The following is a 20935-nucleotide window of genomic DNA, read 5'->3' on the forward strand; positions in this document are numbered from 1 at the left end:
TGGTAATAAAAGCGTTTTTAAATAGCAGTTGTGTTACTGCTTGATGATACTAAACAGCAACAAAAGGTTCTTCTGATTTAGCTAATAAAGACAGTTGAAAATGCGAAAGTCTTTTCACTTTTAAAGTAGTCTTTTTAAATGGTTTGAGGAGCATCAAAACTATGGTTGTTCATGGGTTGGGTTGGTGCGGGATATGATTTTTTTTTCTCCGTCCCAAAAGGTACGGGTTGCACATATTTGGCCCCAACGATGTTAGAAAAATTTCACAACCCAACGATGTTCGGGTTGGGTTGGGGTGGTGCGGGGTGGGTTGGGTGGTCGGTTTCAACATTCAAAAAATCAAAGACTTAAAGTTCAATATAATATTCAAACTTCATCATTAAATAGAAATAGCAACCATCCTTATCAGTCCGGCGAGAGAGCACCGGAGAAAGTGGGCAAGACGGCGGCCGAGAGGACTGAGCAATGAGGAGAGAGTTATGAGGGGGTTCACGGGAGAGGAAGAAGAGGGAAAACTGAAATGGAAGAGGCAAGAAGAGGGGGTTCACGGGAGGGGAGACCGAGAGTGAGATTGTGAACCCTAATGTTAGCGAGCCCAAGGTAGAACTTGGGCAGTTCGGCTTGGGCCGAAAGCTTGGGGGTATGTTGTGCGGGTTGGGTTGGGGATTGCGGGTTGTTATGGGCCCAACCAGCAATCTGCCCAAAACACTTCAGGTTAGAGGTATAATAGGCCGAAAATTTAAAAATAATGCTGCGGGTTGCTTTTTTCGGCTTGGGTTGGGGCGGGATGGGTTGGGTTTGTGGGTTGTTCGGGTTTATGAACAGCCCTAATCAAAACTAGCTGCAATCATAATGGTAGTTAGCTAAAACTACACAAATATTAGGAAATGAAATCCATATTTATACAACCATCGTCGTTAAACTTTCTTGTGCTGATTTTTTTTTTAACTTTTTACTACCTCTAATTTTGGAGCTGTAGGAAATTTCTGTTAGATAATGATAGAGATTCTAAGTTATTTACCGTTTTTACCAAATATTATAATAAGGGGGTTACATTTTTAATTAATTGCAACCTTTTGTTTTGCTGCTCTAATTAATTAATTTATACTTTTATTTAAAGAAGGGAGTTTGTAGGCTGTCCTATCGATAGTTATAGATTTTAACAGTCAGATTTGGTCAAAATCACATCAAATTGAAAAAATATATAAAACAAACAGTATCTGATACAGATTTTATAGCTGAAAAAAGGAATTGTCGGTAGTCTATATTTTCATGGACTACTAGAGAAACTCCTAAATTATTAAGCAATTATTGCAAAAGTTTTAGATGTACCTAAATTAAGATTGCCGATAGTTTCAATTTTTTACTGTTAGATCTGGTAGAAATCACATCAAATTGAAAAGATATGCAGAACAGATAGATTTTTATACAGATCTAACACCTGAAAATAAGAGGCCACTGGTAGTCTAACTAAATTTAGTTCTATGTTGTGTCATTCATGTTCTCATTATTTGGAACTTGGTTTCGGTCGTGGTTTAATCCATTGATTGTAGTGGTTCTGTGTGATGAGCTTTAAGTCGCGCACAATCTTTATGTGCTAAGCGGGTCTTTTCTTATTAAATCTTAACACTTATATTTCGTCTTGTGCTTCATCTATCTTTACAGGTGGATTTAATTAATGTTCGAGTGAATTTACTTGTAGATGGTGCTCATGACTTGCGACTAATTTGAGTGTATAACTTTATTATATATATTTTTGAAATGAAAATTTTCCCTTCAAAAAAATATTTAACTTTTTACTTTGTATTTAAGATGGTCTAAAAATTGTTCAAAACATGTATATAAATTCCCCAATCGTTCTATTCTTAAAAAGTGCCCATCATTCTAATTATTTTCTATATTGGCCCTAATTATGTATATCATCTCATCTCCCGTACCACCCACCGGCAACACAAGTGCAACAAAACCACAAGCGCATGCTCCACCAGCGAGTGAGAGGCGCGTGGCATTGGCGATCTCCTCTAAACTTGTTCGTGCACTCGTGGCGGCGGAGCTCATAAACTTTCAAACAAATACAAGAAAATAATAATAATAATAACAATTATAATACATAAAAAAAAAGAGAACAGAAAAACAAAAAACAAAAATTTCGGTTATACTTTTCCAGTGCAACGGTTATTATAAAATTCCCTTAAAAACTATATGGACATGTACATAACATATACATTACACATTCATTATCATTTATATATCTTGTACTCTATAAATACGCAACTTCCTCTACCTTTCAAATTCACGAGCCAAAACCAAACTCATTTCTTTTGTTCCGTGTGTTCTCTCTTCTTTCTCACTAAATATTATTCTTTCTTTTAAGTCCCTCTTCACCATGAAAACTGAAATAGACACCCTTTGGGTCTTCGCTCTCGCCTCTAGATGCAGAGTTGATACCTTTGCATGGCCATGGCTGGTCCTTCTCATTGGCCTGGCCTGGCTCGTCATGGCCCTCATCTATTGGGCCCATCCCGGGGGTCCAGCCTGGGGTTACTTCCGCTTCCGCCACCACCAACACCGAAAGCCCATCATTCCCGGCCCACGAGGCCTCCCCTTCGTCGGCAGCATGGGCCTGATGGCCTCCCTGGCCCACCGCCGGCTCGCCGCCGCAGCTTCATCCCTCGGCGCCAAGCGGCTGATGGCCTTCAGCCTCGGCGAGACACGCGCCGTGGTCACGTGCCACCCGGACGTCGCCAAGGAGATTCTCAACAGCGCCGTCTTCGCCGACCGCCCCGTCAAGGAGTCGGCTTACAAGCTGATGTTCAACCGCGCCATCGGTTTCGCTCCGTACGGCGTGTACTGGAGAACTCTGAGAAGAATCGCCGCCAACCACCTCTTCTGCCCCAAGCAAATCAAATCCTCGGAGAATCAGAGGCGACAAATCGCCGATCAAATGGTCCAAAACCTCATAAAAAACAGTACTTCTTCTTTCTCCGTACGAGGAATTCTCAAACGGGCTTCGTTGAACAACATGATGTGGTCGGTGTTCGGACAGATGTACGGAATCGAAGAGACGATCAATGAAGTGGAAGAAGTGAGGGGATTGGTGGAGGAAGGGTACGAGCTGTTGGGGGTTCTGAACTGGTCCGACCACCTTCCGTGGGCGGCGGAGTTCGACGCTCAGAGGATCGGGTTCCGGTGCTCGAGACTCGTGCCGAAAGTGAACAGGTTTGTCGGCGGAATCGTGGCGGAGCACCGTCGGAAAAACGGTGAAAGTGGCAATGATTTTGTTGATGTTTTGCTTTCCCTCAATGGACCTGATAAGTTGTCCGACTCCGATATGATCGCCGTCCTTTGGGTAATTAAAACTACTCGTTATATATGTTTCATACACTATTATTTTCATACTATATTCAGTACGAATAATACGTATTACGTAAAATATTTTTTAGAATATGGAAGGAATCGTTTTGCGCGTTTTTTTTTTAATTAGAAAAATTGACTCTTTGTTTACGGTTGTTAGATTTCATACAATTTAATTGTCATTTAAAAATACAAGATACCGTTCCCATAAAAAAAAAAAGAAAAAAAAAAAAGAGAAGATACCACCTTCTACATGAGTTATTACTTTCCCTCGTGTGTTTTATATAGTTTTGAGACTTGGGAGTTCTCATTAATTGAATATTTTATTTTATTTTTTTTGAATTTGAGGTATGAAATTTAAACTTTACAGAGGGTGTCATACAATTACCTCTCGATTATCCCACTACTTTACTAGTAGAATTTTAATCAATCGCAAGTTTAACTATATTTTAAAACTCAATAGTAAATAGTGAATACTAATAATTGAATTTGAAGACAAAAAAAAATGGTATTCATTTTGTTTATTTATTTTTTCTTGTGCAGGAAATGATATTTAGAGGAACAGATACTGTTGCGGTACTGATTGAGTGGATCCTAGCGAGGGTGATCCTTCATCCTGATATTCAGTCAACAGTCCATGATGAGCTAGACAGAGTTGTGGGGAGATCAAGATCCGTTTCCGAATCAGACATGTCCGAATTAGTTTATCTAACGGCTGTGATTAAAGAAGTGCTAAGGCTACACCCACCGGGCCCACTGCTCTCCTGGGCCCGCCTTGCCATCACGGATACGACAATTGATGGGTATCTCGTGCCCAAGGGGACCACAGCAATGGTGAATATGTGGGCCATATCTAGGGACCCTGAATTTTGGGTGGACCCACTGGAATATAAGCCCCAGAGGTTCATGACAAAAGAGAACGAGCCCGAGTTTTCGGTATTTGGGTCGGATCTCAGACTCGCACCGTTCGGTTCGGGCAGGAGAACCTGCCCGGGAAAGACTCTTGGGTTGACGACGGTTGCCTTTTGGGTGGCGTCACTATTGCACGAGTTCGAATGGCTGCCCGACGGTCAGAATAGCGTTGACTTGTCCGAGGTTCTGAGGTTGTCGTGTGAGATGGCCAATCCACTCACGGTTAAGGTGCGCCCCAGGCGTAGGATAATAAATCCCTCTCACTAAAATGGCATGGAGGAAAAAAAATATAGATAGAGAAAGAGAAGGAAAGAGAAAAGAGGAAAAAAAAAAATACTAATATTTGAAGTAAAAGAGGTTTACATTTTGGCTTTAAGTTGCTTGGTGGCTGCCTGGCTGGGGCTATCATTATAATGGATCTAAAAGTAGCTATATATAAGCATATATGGAGGTGTTTTATATAAGGACTAAGAGGATGTTTGGCATGAGAATTTGTGTATGGTTTGAATCATAGTTCGTAATTTGTTACAGTATTTTCTCTTACAGAAAACACACGAATGATTCTAAATCTGTGAACCAAACGTCCACTAATATTGTAAATATCCATGTGAGAGTCAATACAAAAGTTTTTCTGTTTGTCTACATGAAATTCAAGCCTACTCTTTCATGTATGACTCAAAAGGTTACTCTTTTTTTTTTTTTTTTATTACAATTCAAAACATAACTCAAATTTTTTCTTTCATAAAAATTTATATTTAATTTAATTTTTTACTACAATATTTTTTTTTAAATAAATTCAATTTTTAACTCAAATTCTCAATTTAAACATGTGAAAAGAACGGGTGTTTAAAAATATAAATCATGTATCGCTAATTAACAAGTAACAACTCAGTTTATAAAGAGTGGATCAAAATTAACATCGTTATCTCATTACTGTAAGAGCCGAGTAATTGCCTACTCTGTCATGTATGACTCAAAAGGTTACTCTTTTTTTTTTTTATTACAATTCAAAACATAACTCAAAATTTTTTTTTTCATAAAAATTTATATTTAATTTAATTTTTTACTACAATATTTTTTTTTAAATAAATTCAATTTTTAACTCAAATTCTCAATTTAAACATGTGAAAAGAACGGGTGTTTAAAAATATAAATCATGTATCGCTAATTAACAAGTAACAACTCAGTTTATAAAGAGTGGATCAAAATTAACATCGTTATCTCATTACTGTAAGAGCCGAGTAATTTCCTCGTTTATTTCCTCTATATTCTTGTATAAAATATCCAAGTCTATGCTTGACTATGTCAATGACCTGTTTAGGGCATGAAATGAAACAAAAACACAAATGGTTTTAGGAAGTCAATGCTTGACGAAGGAGAAAGAAAGTAGTTTTAAAATCTTATATTCGTGGTGGGAAGTTGGTAGAAACCTCATGGAGCTACGGCAATTCCTTCGCTCATTATAACATTATTTGTACATGTCTTGCTCAAACATCCTGTACTCATCACCCTTTAAAACAAATTTTGACCCTTCAGTACTTCATGGGTACATATACGTGTACGTATGTATACGTAGTAATATCGTGCTCTAATTTTTGTCCGTATAAAATTCCTACTGTTTTAGTTGTCCGTCTAAACTCGTCGGAGGAATGCGTCGGCCTCGGCTAAGCTAGCCGGAGTCGCTTCCTAGGGAAAAGACCACCGCGGACCCAAATCTAGACAGAATATTCTTACGGACCATGTTGCCCATAATTTGACCGTCCATCCTTATTGCAGTATCTACTGTTTACAACAAAGTTTTTCTATTTTGATTATTTTTCCCTTTGAAAAGTCACTAAGCCAGCTAAGTGAGGGAAGTGAAACGGTAGATCATTGTCAATTTTGCAAGTGATGATATAGATATTTACATAAACAAATACAAAATGTTGCTCGTGATTTTGACACGGCACTGGCCAATATCCTAGGATTCTTATGTAAAACAACAAATAAGATCACGTCTTGTCTAATTTTGATGTTTAACCGACCTTTTTATGTTGAATAAAGGTTTGTATCATGACACTTGTGAGAGTCGTATAACAAAATATATGTGAGAGTGGTAGATCCTATTAATGATGTCACTTATCTATGTAGGCCCAAGTCCTCTTAAGAAATTTATATCCCAAGCTTTAAGAGTCGTGACAAATAGCAATACCCTTTCATGTTTTAAAATTGAGCTCATTAAATAACGCATTTTAATGATTGGTCATACATTATTTAAAACATTAAGATCTTAGTATCTAGTTAAAAGACTGATGATCAAAATTTTGAAATCATAGTTGAGAGCGAAAAAAAAAGGAGTAACTCCTGAGTTTATTCACAACGTAGTTACAAAAACAGCCAAGGTTGTTCAAAACCAAAAAGATTTTTTAGCAATCTTCAGGATTCAATTCTCTCTTAACCGAAACAATACTGTTGTGTGGGAAAATATGCGCTGCTACGTCAGAGACGGCCAACTCCTCTAAGGAGGAGAGGCCTCCAGACGGACGAACTCCTCCAAGGAGGAGAGACATCCGAACGGCCAACTCCTCTAAGGAGGAGAGGCTTCCAGACAGCCGACTCCTCCAAGGAGGAGAGGCCTCCAGACGGACAACTCCTCCAAGGAAGAGAGGCTTCCGAACGGCCAACTGCTCCAAGGAGGAGAGGCTTCCAGACGGTCGACTCCTCCAATGAGGAGAGGCCTCCAGACGGACGACTCCTCCAAGGAGGAGAGGCTTCCAGACGGTCGACTCCTCCAAGGAGGAGAGGCCTCTAGACGGACGACTCCTCCAAGGAGGATAGGCTTCCAGACGATCGACTCCTCAAAGGAGGAGAGGCCTCCAGACGGACGACTCCTCCAAAGAGGAGAGGCTTCCAGACGGACGACTCCTCCAAAGAGGAGAGGCATCCGAACGGCCAACTCCTCCAAGGAGGAGAGGCATCCGAACGGCCAACTCCTCCAAGGAGGAGAGGCCTCCTGACGGATGACTCCTCCAAGGAGGAGAGGTTTCCAGACGGACGACTCCTCCAAGGAGGAGAGGCATCCGAACAGCCAACTCCTCCAAGGAGGAGAGGCCTCCAGACGGCCGACCCTTCCAAGGAGGAGAGGCTTCTAGACGGACGACCGTACCAACATGGGTCCACGTCCCCAGAAAGGTCCCTTAGTGGATAAGGGAGTTACGTCTAGGTTTGAAGAATGTCAGTAATGCAGGCATTAATTACAAGCCCATAAACCACCCTTTAATGGACGGTGGAGTATTAAAGGGGGATATGCATAGCCGCAAAATGGGACAAATTGGATGAGTGAACAGTGAAAAAGGTGGTGACAGGCTATGGGTCGGGTTCATAGACTAGTAGGCCACTTAAGTGGATGGACCTACCAAGAAAAACCACCCATGAAGTAATCTCTGGCTATAAAAGGGACAAGGCCCCGAATGAAGAAAAAAGAGAGGATTTTTGGCTATTTTTCATATGTAATCAGAGAATAGAGAGCTGATTCTATGTAATCCAAAAAGAGCCCAAGAGAAATACAATACACAAGTGGATGTAGCTCTTTATTAACAGAGTGAACCACTATAAATTTTGTGTGTCATCTCATTCAAGCATTATTCTCATGCCTCCAAAAATGCAATAAACACTTCATAGCATAATTTCAAATATACAGTTAATTTCTAGCCGGTAACTCAACGAAATACCAGAGGGTGATCCGGCGTATTTCTGTTGACGAAATTTGACCGTCAACAAATACCATTAATTATATATGAGGAATCGAAATACACTAAAACAAAATATAATTCTCCAACAGCTATGGACATAAATAATGAGTATATATGAACGTAGATGATAATTTATTTGGTCCTTCCTTTTTCCATGAACATTTTTTTTTCTTTTTAGTTTATTTTTATTTTCCTTTCCAAATCACAAGAAATTATTTTCCTCATTTTTCTTATTTTATTTTTCTTTCAAAACATACAAATGAGAGGATTGATATATCAAATTATTCGTAAACCTAAACCATAAGACTATCTTAATTAATTAATCACAATCACAGCTTAAATTAAGGAAATATTGATGACTTTTATAATGTGGAATATGACTATTGATCTCAAGGACATTAAAAACAAAAGTCTTTTCAAATAATTATATGATCAATCGTGGAGTTTGTCACTAATGAAGAACACTCGACCATATCACTTTTATAAACATGTTTTCATGACTACTATTATTATATGTTTGGATCAACTCTTAAATTCACAACGTGGCTATTACATCAGCTAGTTAGTTAGAAGCTAATACTGGGCTAAATATGCGTTCCCTAAGATTAACTGCTAATAAATATTAATATACACACAAAGGAAAATAAGGTCGCTTTTCATGATTTGTTCTTTTGTATATGTTCCTATTACCTATTTGGTCTACACAAGAAAGGAAATTCAAATTAAATATCGTATTCAATAGTCTGTCGCTCTGCCCGCATCACATTATTCCTGTAGTTTTCTTGACCTTCTAATTAAGAAATAATACAGCTAAGATAATCGTAATCATGTAGCCTTTCAAGGAAGCAACAGAACGGTTATCTCTGTTAATGACGTTCCCGGATAGAGGCTACTGTCTATCTTTTCTAATTACTAATTTTAATATATCACAAATCAATGATATTTCATATCTGTGTTGTTCTACGTCAACGTGGCATCGAGGATGTACTTGCGGAAGGCACTTTGACGCTCAAATCATTAGATGCGTATGTAAATAATGAAATGCAATTATAAGTCCCACGTATTATAAGAAAAATGCCGATCATAACGATTCTTTAATTCCACACTGATTTTTTTCGTGTCAACAATTAGTTACGTACGGAGGGAAATATTCAAAAATATTTGTAAAACAGTAAAATTTACGATTAATTTGTGCTGAGCGCACCACTCACCAATTCAATGCTGTTTGGATCGTTATTTAGTGCCTTAATTTGATAATATTGGGTGTATGAACAATAAATATAAGTTCTGAAATTAAATAATTACACAAGAATTTAGAGTGGTTCACCACAATGTGAAAGTTAAGTCTATTATGATATTAGGGATTTCACTATTTGGAGAGAAAAGTATATATATGGAGCACTTGGTAGCAAAAAAATTACGGTTTAGAACTTCACTATGGCCGAGAACATAGACATTATAATCCTATCCTTTTATAAGGAAATCTAGTTGCGCACTAGTTTCCTAATTTTGACTGGAGTTTGGCATTCAGATTCAAAGGCACTTTCCCAATCTTGTATAGAGCTAACTTACCTTTTATACGTGTTTCCGCTAAATTCAGATGATATGAATTTGAAATAGATCTCTCTTTGAATTATTGAAATGGAAGTTCCAAAGAAATTATATTTATGAAATATTCTTAAGAGTGGTCTACGTGAATCCCTCACGGTGTAAAAGATATCGACCCTTAGAGTTGCAATGGTACAATTGATCCTAAATTCTTGACTCATCTCATGGCCGTGGATTTAGCCGAATTACCAAAATCGTCTGAACATGGGCTAACCCAAGTTGATATTCGTACGGATGAGATGGAGGTACTAAATTTGACCTCAACAATGTTCCTTCTCATAATTAATGATAAAGAGATTCTTTAATATCCCTTAATCCAGAATATTGACACTTGTTGTCATCTTGACTCGAGATGGAGCCTTCGAGTTCTCGACCTATATGATCTCTAGTATGTATAGAACGTTTAATTTATGGGTTCAGAACCATGATTTATGATTCTGATTTTTGAAATTTAAATTTTTTATGAGACAAAAACACTATAGAAAATCAAGAATCATGATTTAGAACTATGAAATAAACATCTCAGTAGTCTCAATGTCATGATAGACATTACTATCTGTCATGATGAGGACATCAAGGCTGTAAGGAATACTCACGATCCAATTTAAGTCCTAGTTGGTCTGGTGATGAGGGATCGAGCTAAAAGATTCAAAGAAGAGTTGAATAATTTAGTCCGGAGAGTTCTATAACAAGAAGAGAGAGTGTTCACTACTGAGGGTGAACAAAGGCTAGTTTAACTTATCAAAATTGATCCGGAAGAGAGCCAATCAGTCATACACGTTCATTGAGCCATTATATGGCCAACTTGCATGTCCATTCTGGGATACACATGGGGGAGTCCAAGCTGATGTGGGTGTGTTTTCTAGCAAAGAATCAAGTCAAGATTACATTTTCAAGTTTACAAGAAGTTCAAGATTCAAAACAAGATCAAAGAAGTTTAGAAGATCTGATAAAGATTTGATTTCTTTGTAATCCTATTTTTAGTTTTAAGTTTTAGTTTAAAATTTGAATTCCATTATAGGTGTGTTTAGGAGGAAGGTTATTTTGAGTCAAATTCTAATTCCTTCCTAGGGTTTTTAGGCGTGTTTATCTCATTAAGGGTAGATTATGACTTTTACAGTAAAACACTTCATTGTAGTTTCGGCTATTTAAGGCTGACTTTCAGATTATGCAAAACAGTTTTTTATGTTTATTCATATTGTGAGATATTCTTCTTGAGTTCATGAAGAAATTTTTCCGAACTTATCAAGGCTTCCTTGTGACGTTCAAATTGACTTATTAAACGGAATTTTCATATTTGTTTGTGACGTCTTCACCATATTAAGGCTCTTACTTTACTAAGCAACGGGTCACAATTTTTTATCAAACTCGAGAAATCTTGAGTCATTTTCAAATTTGATATCAAATTTTGTCACGTTGTTGTCGTGGTTCGTATCAATTAGTATCTGTTTTGATCTTCTTCAACTTCTAAGATTGTGGTGTTGGAGGTTGGAGCAATGACGTGTATAGGTGACAATATAACATTAAGGGTTATCTTTATTTTCGATCTAGTTACAACGACGTCAAAATCCATCGGTTCATCAATGTTACGGGCAGATGTCACGTGATTTGACCTCCTGAAGAAATTTAACCAATAGAAAGATCCTAGTGTCTGCTTTATTTATTGTCATCAAATAGAGGGAAGAAGACTTGGCTTCCAAGTATAGTACTCTTAGTGAATGTAAAAAAAAAATAGAAAATATAATCTGGCTATTATCAATTCAATATATTATTTAGACTGTAGGGGCGTAGAACCAGGAAAATGATGACGAAAGAAAATGAATTAAATTGAAAAGAATATTCTACGTGTACAAGGCATAAAATTGTTGTCGTCCATTTGGCTCATGCTATTAGGACGAGACTATATAAATGGAGCCAAAGACAGGGTTCTAATAACAAATAATTTTACATGAATAAGTATCTCTTAATAAAATCTGATTAAGACTCCTCACCGGTTCAATTAGCACTAATCAATTTGTTTCCAGGGATGAGCATGCATAGTCACAGCAACGTCTCCAAAAGTCTTTCCCTGCGTTTCGATTCGAAGATTGTGACCCGAAAAAGAAATCTAAGCACAACAAACAAAGTGGAATTGTATTTCCTGATTATGGTTAAGGCACAGTATTGATGATGCCCAATTATATATGGTGAATGTTTCTGGCATTATATGTTTTATGTCACTTCATGATTTCGACCAATTGGATTCAATGTGACTGGTTAATAGTTATCTAATTAATCAAATACGTATAGTTTTATTCATTAGTCGTTGTTTGCTAATAATTAAGAATAGCTAGTATAAATATTGTAATCATGCAGTACACGTTTGGTATTATTGCAAAAATATAACAATAACATAAAAATGAAGTACTCGTTTGGAACTTTAGTACTTGTATGTATGGTATGGATCATTATAGGGTTCGTACGAATTATTTATATTCTGTATGATGCACATGTAGTACATTTTCTAGTGTAATCATGATGCATGAAGTACATTTTCTGGTGTAATTTCTTAGCCATAGCTAGTTCCTATCTATTAATTTATCTGTATGACAACACCCTTTGAAAGGAATATAATCTTAATTGAAAATAAATGAATTCTTTGTTATAAATTTTTAAAATCATATTGTTGTATACTTCTTTATGTTTTACATAGTTCTTGCACTTGCAATCTCTTAGCTTCTAGCTATCTCCTATTGTATGAATTAATACTAATGAGTAGTCTTATATAATACTTGGGTTCGTTTTAAGTCCTTCATGAAGGACACCAGTCCACACATGTACGCGTAGAAATTGGGGTATAGTAAGACATTATTTTATGCAACGATAATTTTAGAAAGGTATATTAATTTGGGACTTATTTTTTAAGACTTTCTATCGGTAGTGTCAGTTTCTGACCGTTAGAGCTGATTAAAATCACATCAAATTAAAAAAGTATGCGAAATACGTATTTTTTAATACAAATCTAACGGCTGAAATTGTTAGTAGTTCATTTTTTAGGTCCTACTAAAGAAACTTCGTATTAATATTGGTTAATGAACTTTTTATTTTACCTTGTACATTTTCAAAATCATTATTATATAAAATATATAAATGATAAATAGTATACATATACTAACTTCTATATGTATTATATGTGTGGTGTCAATCCAACTCAAAGAATTAGGGCGTGTTTGGAAAGTGGACTCAAATCAAGTGTTTTGAACTATAATTTAAATTTTATAAAAGAAAGAACTATCCCGAACTTTTTAAACCCATTCTCCAAAAAGACCTTAAATTTTTTTTGTAAAAGAAAACATTGTTTAAACCCAAACGGCAAGAATGGTTTAAACCTATCTTATAAACACACCCTTAACATTTTGTCTGTAATATACATTATTTGATGTTATCTATCTTCTTTTATTTAATTTCAAATAACAGAAAAGTAATTAATCATAATTTGAACATCTTGTTATTATAAAATACTGAAGATGAAAAAAATGATAAAATTATATTCGATAAGCATAATCGGAGGTTGGACTTTGGTAGAGTAATTACAGTAAGTGGAGCATTGATACATATAATTGTAATATGTTTATAATACGTACTTGTTTATCATATTAAACTTGTCTTTGTAATGTTAGATATGTATTGTATCGTATCACCCTTGAATGATATGGTAATATAATATTGTTTTTGTCGTGACTGTAATATTCTTGCAGATTTGCGGATTTAACAGATTATAATTTTGCACAACTACACACCAAACAGATTGTGATTTTGGATTGAAAGAAATACGCAAGTCACATGGATGTCTTGTCTCCTATTATTGCATGCAAGCTAATTATGAGTTGATAGATGAGGACTATGTACTTAGACTCGAGAATACCAAATTGAATGGATAGTCATAGTTTTAATTTCCTTCTTTCTTTTTTTTCTTTTTTTTTTCCTTGTCGTTTTTTGGCCGAGATATTGTCGTACTCTTGCAAAATATAAATGTTTTTTAAAGGTCGCTGTAACACACAAGATCTTTCTACAGATAAGTGAGATATGCTGTACGTGTTTTTATTCATATTAAAATGAAAAAAAAAAATTATTTGATGCAAAACAGTTAACTATTTACAGGATATTTTTTCTTATCCTATCAAAAAATTTTCATAACAAACAATATATTATTGATAAGGACTATAATTTGTCCATCACAGACTTTTGTTTTCTCGAGTAAAAACTTGTTTACTCTTTTTTTTTTTAATCTATTAAAAGTATATAAAAAAAATACCCTATTAATGAGACACAACTTTTAACCATCATATCAAATTTTAGTAATTTTTTTTACTAGATCACCATATTATATCAAATAAATACAACAATTTAACAGAACTAAAAACTATGTCTTTCCAGAAGTGTGATATATAATGGAACTGAGTGACTGAATTATTTACAACCTATTAAGTGGTGCCTCAAAGTTTGGTAGCTGAAGGGGATGATTCCACTACCAAAGTAGTTAGTGAAGACTCATAAGGCAGTACAATTGTATTTTTCATTTTTTACGTAGTATCATATATAGAAATTTTCACTTAATTACTGTACAACTTCTCCTTTTGTTGAACAGTCTTTTCCTATGGCTGTTCATGTTCGTGAACTTGTTTGTCGGTGACATCTGATCTACCGACCAAATTATCTGAGAACACAACATATCCCACGAATCTTGCCGAGTCACAAAATCATACACAGAAAATGTACATTTTAACTATAAATGTTGTTAGGCCCGGCAATATTATTTAGATGATGTGTATATATAAGATCACTGTTGGATACGACAGACTTATCTAGCTAGGGTAATTCTTTGTCTTTGATGTGTCAGTACATTTTATTGACACGCTGAAAAAGAAAGAACAACGGAAACCAAATAACAGAGATATTCTATTGACTATTCCACTACTTATATTTGTCTTTGCTGAAAACGAAAGGAATACTAGCACTATCCATCTTTAAAACAGAAGAGATTCTCTGCCCTTTTTCTATGGATTTGATAGGGCCAGGATTACATTTATTGATTGTGAATTTCTAACACATTGTGCATTAAAGCATTATAACTTTTCCTTTCTTCTTCTCTCTCTCTCTTTTTTTTTTCCCTCCTTGAGTTTACTAAAAGTATGATAATATACTATTACTTAACTGGTAATGCATGTTTTTTAATGCTGAATATGACAAAACTCTATTAGTGTCGATTTGTGTCGTGAAATTACTGAATTTTTCTTATGGTCGATTTGTGTCGTGAAATTGTGTGTCTCCATTAGTGTAAATATATATTTTTTTGTAAAAAGAAAAAACATACCGAATTATTCAAGATTATTTACTAAAGTTTAGTTGACCAAAAACATGCCAAACTAAGTAGAAAAGTATCCCATGCAAGAAAACTAACGCTTGTCCGACTTTGGTAAAGACACGTGGTTTAATATGTGAGTATTTAAGTCTCATTTATTTTACCAATTTAAATTTTATTATAATAAAAAATAATCACATTTAATTTTTTTATTATAATAAAAAAATTTCACATAAAATTATATTTTAATTTAAATTAAAAATTTAAATCAACAGACTAAATAGAAGTAATTGTTGCTTTGATCTTGATATTTTTATCGTAATAATTTCTACTTTTTAAGCAATCTGACAAATTTCGGCATGAAAAAAATCAATATCTCATCAATGAACATGGCGCGTGACAATAATCTTGTCTTTAGTATTGGTTTTGACAAATTATACGTGGCCAAACAGCTCAACACTTCAAAGCCTAGCAAAAGGGTACGCCTATGAAAAGCTTTATAGGAAAAAAGACAAATACTTAAGTGAATGAGTTATAATTTTTGTATTTTATTCTTAATTAATATATATTTTAGTATAATAATTATATTAGTTAAAAGAGTATTAATTAAGAATATAAAATAAAAATTTTAATTCATGTACTTTAATGTTAAGTTTAGCAATTTCTCAAAGCTTTATGGTATGCCGACTCTTTTTATAATTTGAATATGGTTCCAATCTTAATGGAAGCTAAGAGGGAAAAGAAAGGATTATTTATGATAAGATTGGAAAAAATAAATTATAAGTAGATCTTTATTTTTAAGCTAATAGATTTGTATCAGAAATTTTTTATTCTGTATACTTTTTCAATTTAATGTGATTTAGAGCAGTAGGAAGCTTAATGTATAAACTTATATCAATTCTAGTTTTCTCTTTAGGCACTTTCTGATTCTTATTAGACTTTGATAAATGTACAGTCTTACATAAGATGCTTGAATGCTTAAAAGAAGATCTTGCCTTTTTTTATTGAAAAAATCAATTGTGAATTTTTATGTCGTTTTCCATTATTCTGTCGTTTTCATGATTATTGTCGTTTCTACAAAATTTTCTCTTGTTATGTTTGTCGTTCCATTATTTTCCCGTCGGTTATTTGGCCCTATTCGTTTTACGATACTAGTACTTTTTTTGGAGGGGGTAAAAAAGTATAGTATCGTCATACATATTGGTTACCATCGCATCAGGTTCTGTCGTTTTCTGAAATTTACCTTCGTTTATTCTTATTGTTGTCGTTTACAACTCGGCATCGATTTTACGTTCTTGTCATTTAACGTGTTTTCTTTGTCGTTTTATTATTTTATTGTTGTTAATTAATATTAGTGCCGTTTCTCAGGTGTTTGTCATTTCCATTTTTTTGTTTTTTTACTCGCCACTTTTAGTAGTCATTTTTTCACTTCCCTGTTGTTTCTGTGGCTGTCGGCTTTTACAAGTTAGTACCGTTTTGAGGTTTTGTTCTAGTTTTCAGGTTCTTATCGTTTCCAGATTTCGATGTCGTTTGTACACAGTTTTCAATAGCATGTCGTTCCCATTTTTACATGACATTTCGTCAAACCTTTTTAACCATGCTACATTTCTACTGAGTGACTTTTTTTTAAAGAAATTATAGTAAATATCATTTTTTACGAAACTAAAGTGCATAAATAGCATATTTAAAAATATTTAAAGTAAATAATATTAAATAGATAATTTATGGAGTAAATATAATTTAAATTTTTTATTTACTGCTATATATTTTGAATATTTTAAAACCTACTGTTTATTTTACTCATTTATTGTAAAACTTTTACTTCTTTCTCCTATTTTTCCCCACTTCAGCCCATCTATAGGGAGAATTATCATGATTACACACTCTACCCTAAAACACGTTGATAGGCATTTTGTTTGAGTTTGGGCGCCAAAAATGACGTGTTGGGGCCAATAACAATATGCCCTTCAGTTAAACGACATGTCGTCTAAATTTCTGAACCCAAAGACGCAAAGCTAAGTCTAAGAACCGAGTGATCAACTAATGTTAATCATGCCATGAAGGTGAAGATAATGGAGAAAACCATAGTAATTCAGCTGAAAATGACAATGATTTTTACACCATAACCGCATTAAAGGAAGACACTGGCCAAGACAACGTTTGGATTGTTGTGAGTTCACATTGAACAAAAGGATAGCACAAAACATTCAAAAAACTACAGGTGGTTAACTAAAATTCCATTATTATCACGTAACAAAATAGATTAAATCTGGCTCACTGCAGTCGTATGGGACGCGGATAAAGAATGTCCGATTATTTTTCTATTTACTTTTACCATAGAAATGCAGAGCAAATGCTATGGCCAAGATCAACAAGGGTAAAAGAAACTGTAATATCTTCACCGAACCACCTGAAGACTGGTTGGACTGAGAAGGAGGTTGTGGGGGCGGCTTGTAACTCGGCTTCTCTGGTAAAGTGGAAACGTCAACCTTGCCCACGTAGTACTTCTCCATCATCTCCCTCGCAGTATCACTGTGGCCAACATCTTCGAAATCATCGGTTGCATCTTTCTCTGCAAGTCACTCAGATGAAGTTCTAAGTTCTACCATCTCATTGAAAGTTTCAACATTGGATGTTACGACAAAGTTAAAGAGATTAATGAGACGACTATAATAAGGAAGCGCACATTCATACCAGCTGCTAGTAGCAAGACTTCATCACCACCGGGATGTTCTTCCAAGAACTCGGTCACATTGTATACCTGAAGTAACTAGGAGATGATTAGCTTGAAGGAAATAGATGAAGCGTTCAAGGCTTAAAGGCATCAAAACCTAGAAGGTGTTGATAGTGATCTTCAGTCTTCACAAAAAAATAAACAAAAAAATAAACATATTGAAGATAGAAAAGGAATCAAAATTCAAGAGCACTAGCAAGTTTGGTGGATTTGTTACTGGAAAATATGTCAAATTCGAGTTGAAGAGAAACCAGAAAACACCCATATAAACATCCAAAATTTCTTATGTTCCCTTTCTTTATGTAGAAAACAACACACAGAATATGCAGGAATTCAACAACTGAGGCCCAATTCATTCTTTCTCTGACTAAAACCTTAAAGGAAGAGCACAATTCTCCCTCAAATGAATTCATCAAAAGCTTGCTTAAACACAGCCAAGTAACCTTCCATTTGGTTTACTATTCTGGATTATATGATTTTTCTTATCTGTATTATTTTCTTAACTTGGCCTGTTACACAGACCAACCAGATTTCCTAACTTTTAAAATATAATGGACAACAATAATCAAAGGTGGGAATTGGAGGAATGCCACTTTCAGAGAGTTGATATTCGAATATACCAGTTCTGCAAAAAGATTTGAGCCTAATTTACGCATAAAAGTGCTGTGGGCGAATAACTAGACTTCATAAGCGGTATTGAGTCTAACAGTAGTCAAAGGAAGAAAGACGTCCAAAAAGATCACTTGAGCTTCACTAATTCAGTCAAGGTAGCGCATCACAATCCCACTGGTATGAGAAAAAAATCAAAGCCAGGAAAAAAAAAAAAGTCACAGGAATAGACGTAGTTTGTAAAGGAGAAAATGTAGCAAGATCTAAGCATAAGCGAGCCAAACGGAAGGGATACAAAAAGGTGAGAGAGGAAGAGAATCACTAGTCTCGGAATGTGTATTAAAATTTTAAGTAAACAGCCTATTAGAATGACATTACTAGATAATGGTCTATACCTTCAAAATGATCTGCAAATGAAACCTATTAAAAATTCTTCCATCCTTGTCCATTTGTATGTTTTTGCCTCTTCTTATTTAAGATCACAAACTATCATTGGCGGTGATTAATATGTAGATAAGAGAACACACATCCAGTTCAATTTAATAAAGATCTATATCCAAATCCAACTAATCGCCACAGGGATTTAACTCAAGATAAAGTTTAACAACCAATTACTTCTCCATAGACCTTGGGCCCTGATTAGTATAGGTTAGTAGTGTATTAGTTAGTTAAAGGGTTTAGTTGATTAGAGGGCAATTATCAGTATAAAAGAGGGATAAGGAGTTAGTGTGGGGCAGGGAATCCGTCATTTGTTCGAACTGGTGTCTTGGGAGGTTAGGGAGTCCTCGAAACTTCCCTTCTATCTTGTTATTTTCCTTTTTCTCAGTCTTGTTTGCATTTCCATTCATTCAATAAATATAATCAGAGGTCATCTTCTTCCTTAAGAACCTCTATAGTTAAGTTCAGATTTCCGGGTTTCCTAACACCTTACAGATCGCGGTTGCTATTGATCTTTTCTTGACCTCAGTCCGTACCAAAGAAGATTAAATTGCGATTGATAAATACAACCTATAGCTTCCAGTAAACTTATAATACAAAAAGGAAACTGTTTAAAAAAAATTTCGACACACATATCTGAATATCATGCCAAAAACAAAACAAAATACTAGTCTGCTTCCATGATCTATGTTCCAATTCAAAATATGACATAGTTACTCATTTCAAGTACAATTATAATTGATATTTGGTCTTCACCACCTTTCCTTGTAGAATATTAGTTATGGTACTAAAATTCCCATGTAATTTGTCTATTGATTGGTAGTAGAATTCGATGCTTCTTAATAATGCATTAAAAAAAAATCTAAAAACTGCTTTCGACGCGTCTTTCCCAACCAATAATACAAAGCCCCTTTTTCCTTTTTTTTTTTTTTTTTTTTTTTTTTTTTTTTCCTTTTCAGTACAAATTACGAATTTATGCTTTTTGCTATGTTCAATCTTTGATTTGAAGCAAAAGCAACTAAAAGCTACACATTAAAAAGATAAGCTCCTAAAAAAAAACCCCGACTTTAACCAACACCCAACATATTCTATTCTATATGAAATTCAATATGCATTAATAAAAGAAAAAGAACCCAGAAACTGAATCAGTTCATATGCCCACAATCCATAGATTAACAAACAAGGGATAAATAATTAAAAGAGATATGAGAAAAACAAAACAAAACAAAAGATCTGACCTTTCCGGAGATTATAATCCAGCAATCTTTCTTATGGTTGTGCTTGGCCACCTCATCAAAGGCAAACACTTTGGAATCTCGAGCCATCTTATCCCTTCTTCTGTTCAGAGAAAGTCAATAAAAAACAAAAACAAAAAACAAAGAAAACCCAGAAATAAAAATGTTAGATGTGAGCCGTGGAGTCTGAAAAATAGCTTGAGAAAATTAGAATAAAATTGATGGGGAGGTTCTCTCTTACATGAGACTGAAGATGAGAGTCTTCAGGCACAAAGAAGCTCCTTTTGAGCGTTTTGGTTGCTTTTCAGACTTTGCTTCGCTATTTGAAGGAAGATTTTTTTTTTTTTTTTTTTTTTTAAAACTATATAGCGTTTTCTTATTTGTACTTTGGCAGTTTGGCCATTAGCTTACTTTATAAATCCATTATTATGGCATTTTTGCACTGACTGACCCCAGATCTATTCTAGTTTATACTAGTGAGTGTGAACAACGAAACGAAGTCGAGTTCGTTTGGTTAGAGGATTCAAATCATGTGATTCGAATTATTTTTTATTTATGTAAATTTTGTATGAGAGAAAATACTGTAACGAACCACGAATTATGATTCGAATCAGGGAACGAATCCCTCTACCAAATATCCTCACAAAAATAACTAAAATGCCCAAACAAAAAACAATGAAGGAACAAGAAGTTAATGGCAAAACAGTAAAAGTAAAAGTGAGGGGTCATAGACAATAAAAAACTGCCTCCTAGAGTATATTAGTATATAATTTAATTAATTAATTGTCCATTAAAAAAGATAACTGACTTTTCATTTCTATTATTTAATTTGTCAAAATTCAGCAACCTTCTTTCTATGAAAATCCCACCCTGAGATTGAGAAATGCTAATGGGAAGATGTCACACACCCTCGGAAGTAAGAAACCAGGACAAAAAGTTTCTAAAATTGCAGGAACTGATTTTCATGTTTTTT

General features: G+C 34.8%; 2 protein-coding genes across 2 annotated transcripts; one reads left to right on the forward strand and one right to left on the reverse strand.

The window, feature by feature from the left end:
- Window positions 1–2286: 2286 nt before the first annotated feature.
- LOC21406217 (cytochrome P450 78A9) lies at window positions 2287–4757 on the forward strand. The gene is made up of 2 exons (XM_010102385.2): window positions 2287–3349; window positions 3898–4757. The coding sequence occupies exons 1-2, from the start codon at window positions 2387–2389 to the stop codon at window positions 4531–4533; spliced, it is 1599 nt and encodes a 532-aa protein (XP_010100687.1). The 5' UTR covers window positions 2287–2386; the 3' UTR covers window positions 4534–4757.
- A 12280-nt stretch (window positions 4758–17037) lies between these two features.
- Window positions 17038–20350, reverse strand: LOC21406218 (cytochrome b5, seed isoform). The gene is made up of 4 exons (XM_010102386.2): window positions 20204–20350; window positions 19966–20065; window positions 17641–17707; window positions 17038–17518 (listed from the first exon to the last, which is right to left on the reverse strand). Exons 2-4 carry the CDS (start codon window positions 20050–20052, stop codon window positions 17268–17270), a joined length of 405 nt encoding a protein of 134 aa, XP_010100688.1. The 5' UTR covers window positions 20053–20065; window positions 20204–20350; the 3' UTR covers window positions 17038–17267.
- Window positions 20351–20935: the final 585 nt, after the last annotated feature.

This window comes from Morus notabilis, unplaced genomic scaffold (assembly GCF_000414095.1).
Source record: "Morus notabilis unplaced genomic scaffold, ASM41409v2 Scaffold404, whole genome shotgun sequence".
Classification (NCBI taxonomy): Eukaryota; Viridiplantae; Streptophyta; class Magnoliopsida; order Rosales; family Moraceae; genus Morus; species Morus notabilis.